The following is a 12289-nucleotide window of genomic DNA, read 5'->3' as shown; positions in this document are numbered from 1 at the left end:
ATACCACATATATATATATATATATATATATATATATATATATATATATATATATATATATATATATATATATATATATATATATATGTGGTATTTGAAATACTGATATATTATATATACATTATGGTGCTCATGCAGTCAGCCTGAGTTTGATTCTAAGTTTTTATAACATTTTCCAGTTTTCTTGTTCTCCTCTCCTGTCATATCCAGTCCTTTCTTCACTATTCTATCAATAGATGTGGCAAAAAGGTAAAAAAAAACTACTATCATGTGTCATTTAGTAAAAGACTGCTCAAGAGAGGGAAATTAGTGTATATATGTGGCTGTGACCCAATTCACAGCGTCTCTACGCAGAGTTCACTATGATAGCTCACTTGACTAAATTTGTTCTTTTGGAATGCTGAAGTGCACTTCCCAGGGCACTATCTGGCAATTGGAACATTGCATTAGTGTGTGAGAAATCTTGGCGTGTTTGACTGCAGTGAGAGAGAGACTCAGGAGCATAAAAGGACAACAGCAGCTGCCACTGAAGCCTGCAGCACGACAAGCCGCCTGTTGTGGTGTTGAGGATGTTGCCGTGGCGGTTGCCAGGCATGTTGACAGGGCATGAAGAATCTCTCTGCCACAGATCATCATGACTGGGTGAAAGTGATAGCTCAGACAGGTGTGTGTGTGTGTGTGTGTGTGTGTGTGTGTGTGTGTGTGTGTGTCACATATACACAAAAACATTGAGCAAATCATCTCAGCCTTAGAAATACCTTGCATGCACCCACTGATGCAGTGGCACCATTTTTTCTCTCACACAAATAATGCAAACAAGCTGTATTGATCATCCTAAAGAGGATTTTGCTCAGTTCATCGAGCCAGGGACCTGTGTCTCTATTGAGTCTCTGTTTGACAAGCATGAAAGAGGCATTTTGAGCCACCACAGCAGATTGTGAATGATCCAGAAAAGTTTCTTAATTCAGTAAATGTGTGGAAAAAATTATTCCACCTCAGCCAGACAGCCTGAAAACTCAACATTTCCGTCATAGAGGCAAACCATCAGTACGGGAGTTTTAACTTAATACAAATAAGGAGGTGTTTTTAGCAGCTGGTAAAATACAGTCATATGCGGAGCACTGACAGACAGAATTTACAGTCTTAAGCATGCTGGAAAGATTAACTTGAAATTGGAGGTTTCGTGATTGTGGTGAATGCAGATGTCATGCTTTGCAATTGCAGTTGGCTAGACTAATAGCACCGGGTCGCTTTCTGAATTAATAACCCATGCTATTTTTTTTATAATTTCATTTGAGAGTTCTCGCCATTCAACCCTAAATTGAGGCTATCAATTTACCAGCAAACCTCTTGTTACAGTAGAGCCCCCATCAGCCACATCTGTGGTATTGCAATGCAGGACACACTTCCATACTTGTTAATTGATCAATTTAACACAGCTGAACCGGCTCTCATCTGCATCCTCATTAGTGTTTGTCAGCAACGGTTGCTGCGAATGGGGAAAGCTATGTTGAAAAACTATGCGCTAATTGACTACAATTAATTGCAGCTGACTAGGCGGCGTCTGCAGAATGTGGAAAAGGTGAGCAAGCGACAATAGGCAACAGTGTTTTAGCAGCAGACCGTTTCTCTTAACATTGGGCTCCGGTGGGGTGGCTCATATCCTGAGCTCGCCCCCAGCTCAACGCCCCTCATTATTTCAAACAGTCCTTTCTATTTAGTCTCATGTTAATCATCGTCAGACATTGTGGACTGTAGCGTGCACAATTATGTTGGAATTAGAAACCCTGAACCGGTGCCAGGAAGCCTTTCACCTTATTGCAGTGCTATAGGCCATGAGCAGCTCTCTCTTATTGAAAATTATAGAAGAGTTAATTGAGAACACATGCAGACGTATGGAAACCTGCTGGCTGTATACTGATCTGGGAGTTTGACTTTTAAAGTGTAAGCTAAGAAGCCATAAATGTCTTCACTACTATCTTTCTGTAAACACCCTGTTTGGAAACAGACGTGTTTTAAAAAGTTTGAAAATTTTGTTGGGGAAGCTTTTATGCATGGCTTCCTTGCTGACAAGACCAGATTACTTAGTTTAATGTTCTTTAGGTCCAGTTTTGCTGGTTGACCAAGGTAGGATAGTTCACCCAGCAACAAAAATTGTCATAACTTTCTCAACCTCATGTTGTTCCAAACTTTTTTCTTCAGTAGAAGATATTTTGAAAAATGTCTTTGTGTTTTTTGTTTCCATACAATGAATGTGTGTGATCTAATGTTGTTTTGGACCCCATTGACTTTCATTGTATGGATAAAAAAGTATAATCTGTCGTGTTCTGCAGAAGACAAAAAGTCATAGAGGTTTGAAACAACATAAGAAAATTATGAGAGAATTAACATTTTTGGGTGATCCATCCCTTCAAGGTAATAGTTCACCCACAAATTAAACTTCTGTCATCGTGTTGTTCTAAACCTTTATGACTTCTTTCTTCCATAAAACAAAAATAGGAATTTTAGGTTGACGATTTATTCCATATAATGGAAGTGAATGAGGACTAGTGTTCCAAAACCTCCTAAATGGCAAAAAAAGTATCATAAAATTAGTTTGTATTACTATTTGGCTATACTCCAAGTCTTCTAAAGTCATATTTCTAAAGTCAGCTTTGTGTGAGGAACAGATAAAAATTTAAGTTGTTACTGACTTAAAATGGGATGTATTGAAAGAAGTAAACAATGTAAAATTCATGAATGAATTATTCTTTTGAGTCAGACCTTATCAAATGAAATTATCCATTTCACATGAATTGGTTTGGATCTCACTGAAAAACAACTTAAATGTCAGTGTTTCTACCTATAGGGATGCCACCATACCAGCATCTAAAACTCTAAGACATATGCTGGTGACCAGAACTGCTGGTCTTTTCAGCATGCTTAACACAAAGCAATGGCAACAGTGAGGCTTGAATACAGCAAAAGATGGCTGACATGTCGAGAACCAGAAAGAGAGAGAGGATTGGCAGATAGAGAATAGCCTGCAGTGTTTCTGCAGAGAAGTTTGTGTGTGTGTGTGTGTGTGTGAGAGAGAGAGAGAGAGAGAGAGAGAGAGATGGAGAACAAGAGCGAAGGCAAGAGAATATAAGACAGAGATAGAAAGAGAAAAGATAATGAGTAAAGGCAGTGAACCATAAGCCACTGCTACACACACACATACAAATGCACACACTCGCATGTAAGGCCTCGTGCTAACATGAAACACTACACAAACTAACACACACACAGCAGTATCTAACATAGTGCAGAAAACTACTGCATGATTAAGTTTGTGTTACATAAGCACAGCTGATAAGAGTCTGTTTTCAACACACTAAACTGTCTCACCCTCGCATGAAGGTCGGGTAATTAATAAAGCTCGGGAAGGTTGCTTATTTTCTAGAAGAAAATCCATATTACACCTGAGGTTTTTAATGACACAATCTCAACAAGAAACCGAACACTGCTAGCATTTCATTAGCCGCCTCTCTGCTTACAGGTTGAAAAGAGAGACCGAGAGCAATAGAGTGATACAGGGAATAAAAGAATAAGGGTACATCCCCGGAGACAGACAGCCAGCAGAAGATGAAAGGACGTGGCACAGAGAGAGAGAGATGAGCGGGAGATGATGTGCACAGAGATGGAGAGCGATAAGCAACAAACATCAAACTGCTAGTGAATAGACCCAGGGAAAAAAAGAGGCAAAAGCAAGGCAGTTAGTCCCTGGGCTCTGAGTCTTTTAGCACTTGGCCTATTGCCTTCTGAAGACCAACGCTAACTAGACCGCTCCACCACCATTGTTCGGCTGTAATTGGAGCTTTCAGCTCAAGACGTGCTCGCTGCGCCTCAGCCTGACAGTCCGGCTGCCTTCCATTAAGCTTTAATAAGTGAATGGGAAAAAAGGGGTTTCTGTCACCCCGTCGGGAATGAGGAAAAGAAAGAAACAGTGCCTGGGACTATCTCTTGCTCTCGGTCCGCTCCCGTCTGCGTGTTTTGTTTCCCGTCACGACAAAGCTGAGTGACTACAAAGGTAACATCTATAATGGCCCTGATCTATTCATTGCATGCATGCACCATCTTCTTACTGTAAAAAGGGATGGACACATTGCAGGCGAGGGGGGAGAAAGAATGAGAGGTGGCCCTCCAGACAGGCGGAAGTTTTAATGCGCCTCTTTCATTACAGAGAAAGGCCTGTGTGGTTTGGGTAATATCTATCTGAGGCAACATCAGGGCTGTGCCCAGGAAAAAAGTGACTCAAGTATATACAAAGAGCGTTTGATGTGTGTTTTAGTGCTGCTTGCAAACCAGAATTTGTTTTTGTAGAGGACTGCTCTCAGCGAGTTCTTCATGACCTCAGGTGTGCTTTCAAAAGATATGTTTACGATAAGGTTCACTTTGATTGTTTTTACTTCTTGCAGTATCATTTAGACATTAAAAGTACATATTTTTCAGATCATCATTCATGACTAAAAAGACTATGCCAGGTTGAATACAAGTTAAGTTCTAGCGACAGCATCTGTGGTTGCGGATGATTACGAGAAAACGGAAATCAAATAGCAAATATAGATGTATTTTGTAGTTGAAATATTGAATATTAATTTGCTTACTAATACAAATTAAGTATGCAAGATTAGAATTTGATTTGATTTACATACCATACAAAGTTTCCAGAATGCTACACTATTCCCAATTTTTTTAAAGTGTGCAATTGTGCATTTATTTCTTGTAAAGCTAATATTGCCTGAACTATGAACACTTTTTTTTTTTACTTTTACATTTTATTTAAAAAATTGCATAAATATACATTAATATGGATATATTTTACTTGCACTCAAATTAAAAAAAATTTTGGTTAGATACTTTTAATTGATTAGCATTTTGACAGTACCAGTAAATACAATTTCTCTATACTTTTTTCCACTCCTATGCATTAGGTATCATGAACGAACAATGAGCAATACTTTTACAGAATTTAATAATCCTGGTTAATGGTCATTTCTAAATACTATTCTATCTACATATACTAAAATATTTTTAGCCTTTAAAATTGTATAAATGAATGTATTATGAACTAACATGGAAAATGTAACTATTTAAAACATTTTAAACAATGAACAATAGTTTGTGTGTTTTATTACAATTTAGTACTATTATATATAATTGTATATGTATATGTGCTAAATGGTTGCCATAAATGTGTATTAAAAAAAACTACAGTAATAAATGCTTGTAATTGTTGGTTCATGATACCTAATGCATTAATGTTAATGGCTTATTGTAACTTATTGTAGTGTGTTGCTGGCACATTTGAATTTTCATTCGTTTCCACTCCAGAGTTTGTTTGAAAAGTTCACAAAGTGTATCTCACAGAGAAGTGAAGTCTTCAAGCAATCAAACATCACTTCATCTTCCACCCGTTACCTCATGCCACTGAAAGTAAACACCACAGTGTATGAACATAAACAACCTAGAAAATAGCATCATCTTGCATCCCACCCTTTTACCACATCCCTACAGGACCCCTGTTCCTGATACATGATGGGGCCCTTGTGAATGCCAAGTGGTTTGCGACAGCATAAACAAGTCACTGTTTTAGTCAGTGGTTCGTGAAGTGAACTGCCCCATGCCAACGATGTTTATCCAACTTCAAACAGCAGTACAGCCACAAGCCACCAGCAGCAGCCAAAAAGTTAATCATAAAGATGACAAAAACAAAATCCGATAGTTTACTGCCCTTTAGACAGCAGTTAGCATGCCGGGAAAAGTTACAAGCACCTGGTATCTGTCTGTGATAGAATAAACATAATGCCCCCACACTGCAAACAAAACAGACAGAGAGTGGTACCAGGGCAGAGACAGAGATAAACACAATGAGGAAGGGTGAGAGAGAGACTTGTGCAAGAGAAAGAGAGAGAAAAGGACTGAAGAAGAACCAGACACTGACTCAGCATCCACATGAATGCATTGATTGATTTGAGGTGTCGTTTCGGTAATGTGGTCTGTCCCTCCAAAATGAATACCGAGAAGTAAACATGTATATCACCACAAAATTGATAGGCACTCTGTCATATTTCATCTCCCAATTAAATGACTGACATTGTGCTATAAGTTCCTTTCCCTGGTGCCCAACTACAGCTAATATATCTTTTAATTCAGCAGAGTCTTGCAGACAAACACCCACACTAATGCAGCTATTATGAGCTAATTATCATAGCACATGTTTTTATTGATTGTGCCTTCTCTCTCATTTTATTTGAGTTCTTAAACAAACAGCTGTAAGTGCTAATTAAGGCTGTTTATTTTCACCAATGTTAAATGGTTACCATTTGTCTTTATTGTGATAAATTTGCCAGTTAAATTAATTTGTTTCAAGAGCGTTTCATCTGCTAAGCCATTTCATGATGTTGGTTCTTATTGTTGTGACTGTAAGAACTTCCCTCCTGTTTTATTGAGTTTCCTGTAATTAAGATATTGCCTTTAGATTTCGACTTTTGGGTAGTTGAACAAAAACATGTTTTTCAACATAACACTATAGATTAGATAGATTATTATTTTAGATTTTGATATTTTTATGCCCGTCTGTTTTGTCATCAATAATTCATTGGTGCTCTTCTGAGAACATAAGTCTTCTGCCATTTCAAAGTGAATGGTATCCATTGCTCTCATCCATCTGTACTGTCTTTAAAATCTATCACACCCAGGGCACTTTTTAATCGGTGAATACGACTTAAAAATTTCAATATTTGTCAGAATTATTCAGTTCTATAGAAGTTTCTAAAAGTTAATGTTCCAACACGTAATTGATGATAGATGCTTTCAATCAGGAAGAGTTATTACAGCTGCTAAAATCAACATCTACTTTAGGTAGTAATGAGTGCAATTAGTCTGCTATTTTCCTTCACTCTTGACATTTTTTTTTTTTTTACTTAAAAAAATGTTTTATTTAATTTTGTAAATCTTTGTCAGTTATAAAAGTGTTCTTTATTCTCACTGTTATTCTTTCCACGTGTTTAGGTCTTCTGCAGGAGAGTTTCATCGAGGAACCAGATGGCTTGGTGTCCGTGAACTTGCTGGTGTTGTCAGCGGTTTCAGCGTTTGCCACCGGGGCGGCGCTGTCAGGTCTGATGGTATGTTGGATAATGAGCCTCAAGCACCGCCAGCACTCCAGAGCCAGTGGATCTGGAATGGGGAGTCATCGCAAGAGTGACAAGGAGCAGAGCATGCTGGGACACGGCCGCAGCGGTTCCGTGATCAGCGTGACACGTATCAGCGGCAGCGAACGACCCCGCTCGCAGGTTGAGAACATGTTCACCAACGGCTGGCCAAAATCTGGAGACATCGACCCAGGACTTCCCACTCCAGAACAGACGCCTCTGCAGCAGAAACGTCCCACTCCTAATGTCCATCTCACAGACTGCGATTGGGACCAGAGCCATACTTTCCTCGCCCAGACAGGGACACCCTGCCCAGCGAGCTCAGCAGTCATTTACTTGAGCTCCAAATACCTGCAAGGTGGGCGGCAAGAGGGATCGGGTGATGTTCCTCCTCATTCAGAGCGTCAGCGGTACCTCATCCTCTCGCATCCATCGAATCAGCGGGAGCAGGGTGGGCGACCCTCCGCCCCACCTACTCGCAACTCTGCTGGTGAATACAACTATCCGGCAACACCTCAGGACTCACCTGACCGCAGGAGGGTGGTTTCGGCTCCTACCACACAGTCGGATTATGGCGACCATCTGCGATGGTCCCGCGACGGACTCAACTTCAATAGCAACAACGCAACTCCTTCTGGCCACCACCCATATCCGATACAGCCGCGCACTAATGCAGCGTTAGTACGGCCAGGTCATCACACTCAGCGGGGACTCAATGAGATACAGGACTACAGCCACCTGCTGGTGAAAAGTGAGCGCAACCCAAATGGCCAGTGAGTGGTCCAGGCCCGTTCACCGTCCCATCACCCTCAAGACTCAGACTCCTTCTGTAATCCTGCCCTTCCTATCCTCTCTCACTGCCATCCAGTGTCTTTCAAGTCCCCCACCAGTGGCTGAGTTCTAGGACTACCGAGAGTGAGAGAACGAGAGTGTTAATGGTTGGTGTTAAAGCCGCTATACTCCCCTGCCTGCAGGGTGACACCACTTAGCACGTTAGCGGCTTCTATCACACCCTGTCTTATAAAGCGGAAGGATCGCTTAGGAAAACGGATCCGTTTGGGTGATGGGAGGTGAAATACATAATCATAATCCTGCAAATGGCTACGTTGACTGTTTAGCATAGCGAAGCAGTTGCGGATTGGTTCTCTGTGTAATCTCACACTCTGTGCACCTTTCAGTGGAAGTGATCCGTTTCGCTTTCACCTCTCTTGCTTTATGTTTGCACCTGTGGATGCTTCTTTTGTGCATCCGGGACCTTTGCAGACAAGCTCAAACTTCCTTGTGTCTGTTTGTATATGTATGTGAGCCACGCCAAAACGGGGATTAAAATGTGTTTGTCGGCTAGGCTTGATATGAAAGCAAAATGGCCGACCAACACTGGAGTTTCTTAAGTGATCTGATGTCAAATGACTGACTATCCCTCCATCTCTTAACCTATTATGTGTCAGGAAGCAATCAAGACAACTGCCATGTGACTTTAAAGACTTGTGTGCTGGAATATCAGATTTAAATGGGTCATGGAAAAGAGCATTCGCCAAAAATCATGGAATCATGCTTTCTGGACGGAACAGGGAAACACTGTGGAAATATGTTGTTGGGTGGACCCATTTATTTTGTGGTGTATCTTAAAAACCAAGACGTTTAATGTGTTTTTCATCCCCTACACATGCTAGCATTAGAGCAGAGCATTTGCAACACTTTCTCTTTCTTTCGCTCAGCCTGGCTTCGTTCTCTCTGCAGTCCATTGAGTCAAATGTGAGCTCGGTTGTCTGGGCCGAGTCGGGCCGCTAGGGAGCTGCATTCAGAGTGTCTCACTGACACTGGGTGTCTTTGTGCGGCCCAGCCAAAGAAGACCATCCCAACAAATAGCCGTTAAGAGTCATGGCCTAGCCATCAGCCCAGCCCAGGAGAATGTCAATGAGGAGCCAGACAGATCGGACCCCTCTGGGTCCCCCCTCACTGCCAGCCTTCACAAACCTCACAGAATCAGACGAGTACAATGTTACATTTAGATGGAGAGCAAAACAATCAGACCCACTGGGCTCCCAATGGCACTGTGCCCGTCTGGCTCTCTTTGGATTGCTGTTTGTTTGTTTCAGGGTTGTAAACCCCACTGGAGGCAAGAACGAAATAGTGTACTATTCAATTCATTCACCTCTCAGTGAACGACGTTATCTCTGCTTTCTTCCCATGAGGCACCCGTAATTTACCAAGCATTACCTGAGTGTGTCCACTAGAGGACAGTAATACATAATGCACTCTGCATAATGCAGAGATTTATTTTTATTTTTTTACTTAGTGCTCAATGGACCCTTTTCACAGTGTGAGATGACACATTTCTGGAGTAATTAACATTGTAAAAATGTTTTAATTTTAATTTTACGTTTTTTTTTAAAGAAATTCATACTTTTATGATTTCAGAAGGATCATATGACACTGAAGACTGGAGTAATGGCTGCTGAAAATTCAGTTTTGCAGTCATATTTAAATATAACTGTTATTTTAAATTTTTGTATCAAATAAATGCAGCCTTTGTCAGCATAAGAGACTTTTTCAAAAACAAAATGTTTAGTAGAGTATAACACTATACATTTTTACATTTGCCTGGCATTTAATTACAAAATAAATCGTAAACACTGCTGCAGTGCGGTTTCTAAGGGATTGATGATCAATTTGACATCTTTCTCTCTCCTGACTGCCATAATCAATCCTTGTTTTACTTCTACTTCTTCTTTTGGAAAGTCATGGAAATACAATATTGATTTTATTCTTGTACTGTTGAAACAAATGGTAATGCAAAAATAACATTTGCTATGGTCTCACATTTATTTCACTAGAAGTCTACCCTGCTATTGTTTATATTCCAACCCCAAAAATGTGAAAATGGTCCATGAGAGGGTTTGACATCAAATATTTAGTGGTCCTATAATCAACAATACATCAACACTAAGTATATGTTGGTTTAAAAACAGGCAGTGTTCCAAATGAAAAGTCTGTTGTAGTGATAACAGAGAGAGGATTTAAGGGCACAGAGTAGGAGTGTGTTTTTTTGCATGTGGATGTATGAAACCCATTGAAGCTGAACATTAAAGCAATTATTGAAGTGTTTAATTTATAGGTTTTAAGTGCCAATGCATGACTGAGTTCAAAACTCTGTGTGTGATTTTTACACGATCAACATTATTGCCGCTGATTTTTAATTGTAACCCAGCTCATCTGTTCATTTTGGAACTGACTAAGGCCCACTATGTGCTGAAAAAAGGTCTGCCCACCCGTGCATGCACTTGCCCTGCTTCCCTCTCACTGGTTTTTCACTCTGTTGCACCATTAGGCAAAACATGCGTGATTACGCTAAGTCTATCTTGGCCTGATAAAGCCTAGAGATGATCGTGAGAGACGTGCAGAAACACATGCACCCACTTGCTTACTCACACAGCCAGATTTTACAAAGCAATCGCCTGAGATGTGGGCAGCAAAACTCAAGCAGCAAGTCATCTTCCCGACCTCATCCCATATAAGTAATATTCCCCGGAATAAACCAAAAACAAGCAGCAAATGCAGGTAATACTTATTGTGAAACCCTGTACGCAGTCTCCAAACACTGCCGGGGTTAATTCGCACGAGATTTTGAAGCAGTGAAGTGGAGTTAATTTGCTGCGGAGCTCTATAAAATGTGTTCCCGGAAAAGAAAATAAACAAGGGTTTTTTCACTGTTTTCCTATGTCGTAATTCTCTCAAGCAAGAAATGGAATCGGCCATAAAAACTCTGCTAGGGTTTTGTTTGGACAGAATATATCTAGCCCGGTTTTAGAAAGCTCCCTACTCTCAATTTTCCAATTAAAATTCTGTCTATGAACAGTGAAGACAGTGTGCTCGGGGCTTTCTCGTTGTCTGGGCTGTTTTTTTTCTTCTTCTCTGCTTTGTCTTTTAAAGCCCTGAGATTTTTTTTTTTTTGACGACCCCCCAGCCACAAACTGCCACAGCTAATGGGCCACCCGACAAAATGTGCAAACACAAAGATAGAAATGGTTTGTTTAGAAATGACATGCCTTCAGTATGCAAAAGCTGACATCTGACAAGCACAAACAGAGTTTGAATTTTTTTGTAAATTTGTAGAGAATATAGTAGCCAGTACTGATACCTTCATTTTTATATTTGTTTATTTGTTTGTTTTGTGGTAATGTTTTAGGTTGGTTTATTGAGTTCATGCAAGTGATTTGATTTGCTCTCTGGTGTGTGAATGTTTTCAACGACAGTGATTATACTGCGACTGTGACCTGAATTTCAGTGTTTGATCCTGGTTTCTGAACTGTGCAAAGCCTTCTTTTCTTTCAAAAATTGGATTGGAGTAATTTCTCCTGAAAGAAAGAGAAGAAGAAAAACACTTTTGCGAAAGAGCCAAGTCTTCTGTTAACTGTGATGGATTTCTGATTTGTCTCGCACCGGAGACTGTTCGTGTTACTGGGTCCATTGTCATTAAATGACAAGTCGTGTCCCCTTCAGTGTACATAATTATTTCAGTGCTTAAATGTAATTTAAGTGAACTACCTGCATGAACACAGCCTTGGTCTGGAGTCCACAGAGGTAGTGTGTACTTCAACATGACATGCTACTGTGTGCCCTAATATTGTCCACCAATCAGACAGTCACATGCATGCTTTCCAAATCAACCGCACAAATGCACATAAAGACACGCGCACACAAACACACAAGATCATTTGGACAGTGGGGTCCAAAATTTTCTATTTAGCATTTTTCTTATTACAAATTATATTATTAGCGTGATAATTTAAGTGAAAAGTTTAACTGAAAAACTGACATATCAAAATGTCTTTGTAATCAGTTTGTCCCTCTTTTGCTTTAACAGCAGCTCTCAATAGTTTGTGTAAAACCTGATGATTGTTCTTCAGCATGAATTGAAATGATCCAGAGAGCATCTTGTTTCAATGGAAGTAATAACATCTTACCATCTCTAGAGTCACATGAAAAATGACAAAAATGTTCTTATTTGTTAGTGACCATGAAATAGTGCTAAATCTTAAATATTTCTTATTTATTTTGTGCAATAAAGGTTCTTTGTTGAGAATTGCTCCAAATGCTAAAACTTGTTTATT

General features: G+C 40.0%; 1 protein-coding gene across 1 annotated transcript in view; it reads left to right on the top strand.

The window, feature by feature from the left end:
• LOC107549930 (semaphorin-6B-like) overlaps positions 1-9536 on the top strand; it is a 75656-nt gene extending 66120 nt beyond the window's left edge. Inside the window, exon 16 of the mRNA XM_016231120.1 lies at positions 7036-9536. Coding sequence (XP_016086606.1) covers positions 7036-7952 — 917 coding nt within the window. The 3' untranslated portion in view covers positions 7953-9536. The remainder of the gene's footprint in view (positions 1-7035) is intronic.
• Positions 9537-12289: the final 2753 nt, after the last annotated feature.

The sequence above is a fragment of the Sinocyclocheilus grahami genome, unplaced genomic scaffold, assembly GCF_001515645.1.
Source record: "Sinocyclocheilus grahami isolate Dianchi unplaced genomic scaffold, SAMN03320097.WGS_v1.1 scaffold16.1, whole genome shotgun sequence".
Classification (NCBI taxonomy): domain Eukaryota; kingdom Metazoa; phylum Chordata; class Actinopteri; order Cypriniformes; family Cyprinidae; genus Sinocyclocheilus; species Sinocyclocheilus grahami.
This window is presented reverse-complemented; position numbering and strand designations above follow the sequence as displayed.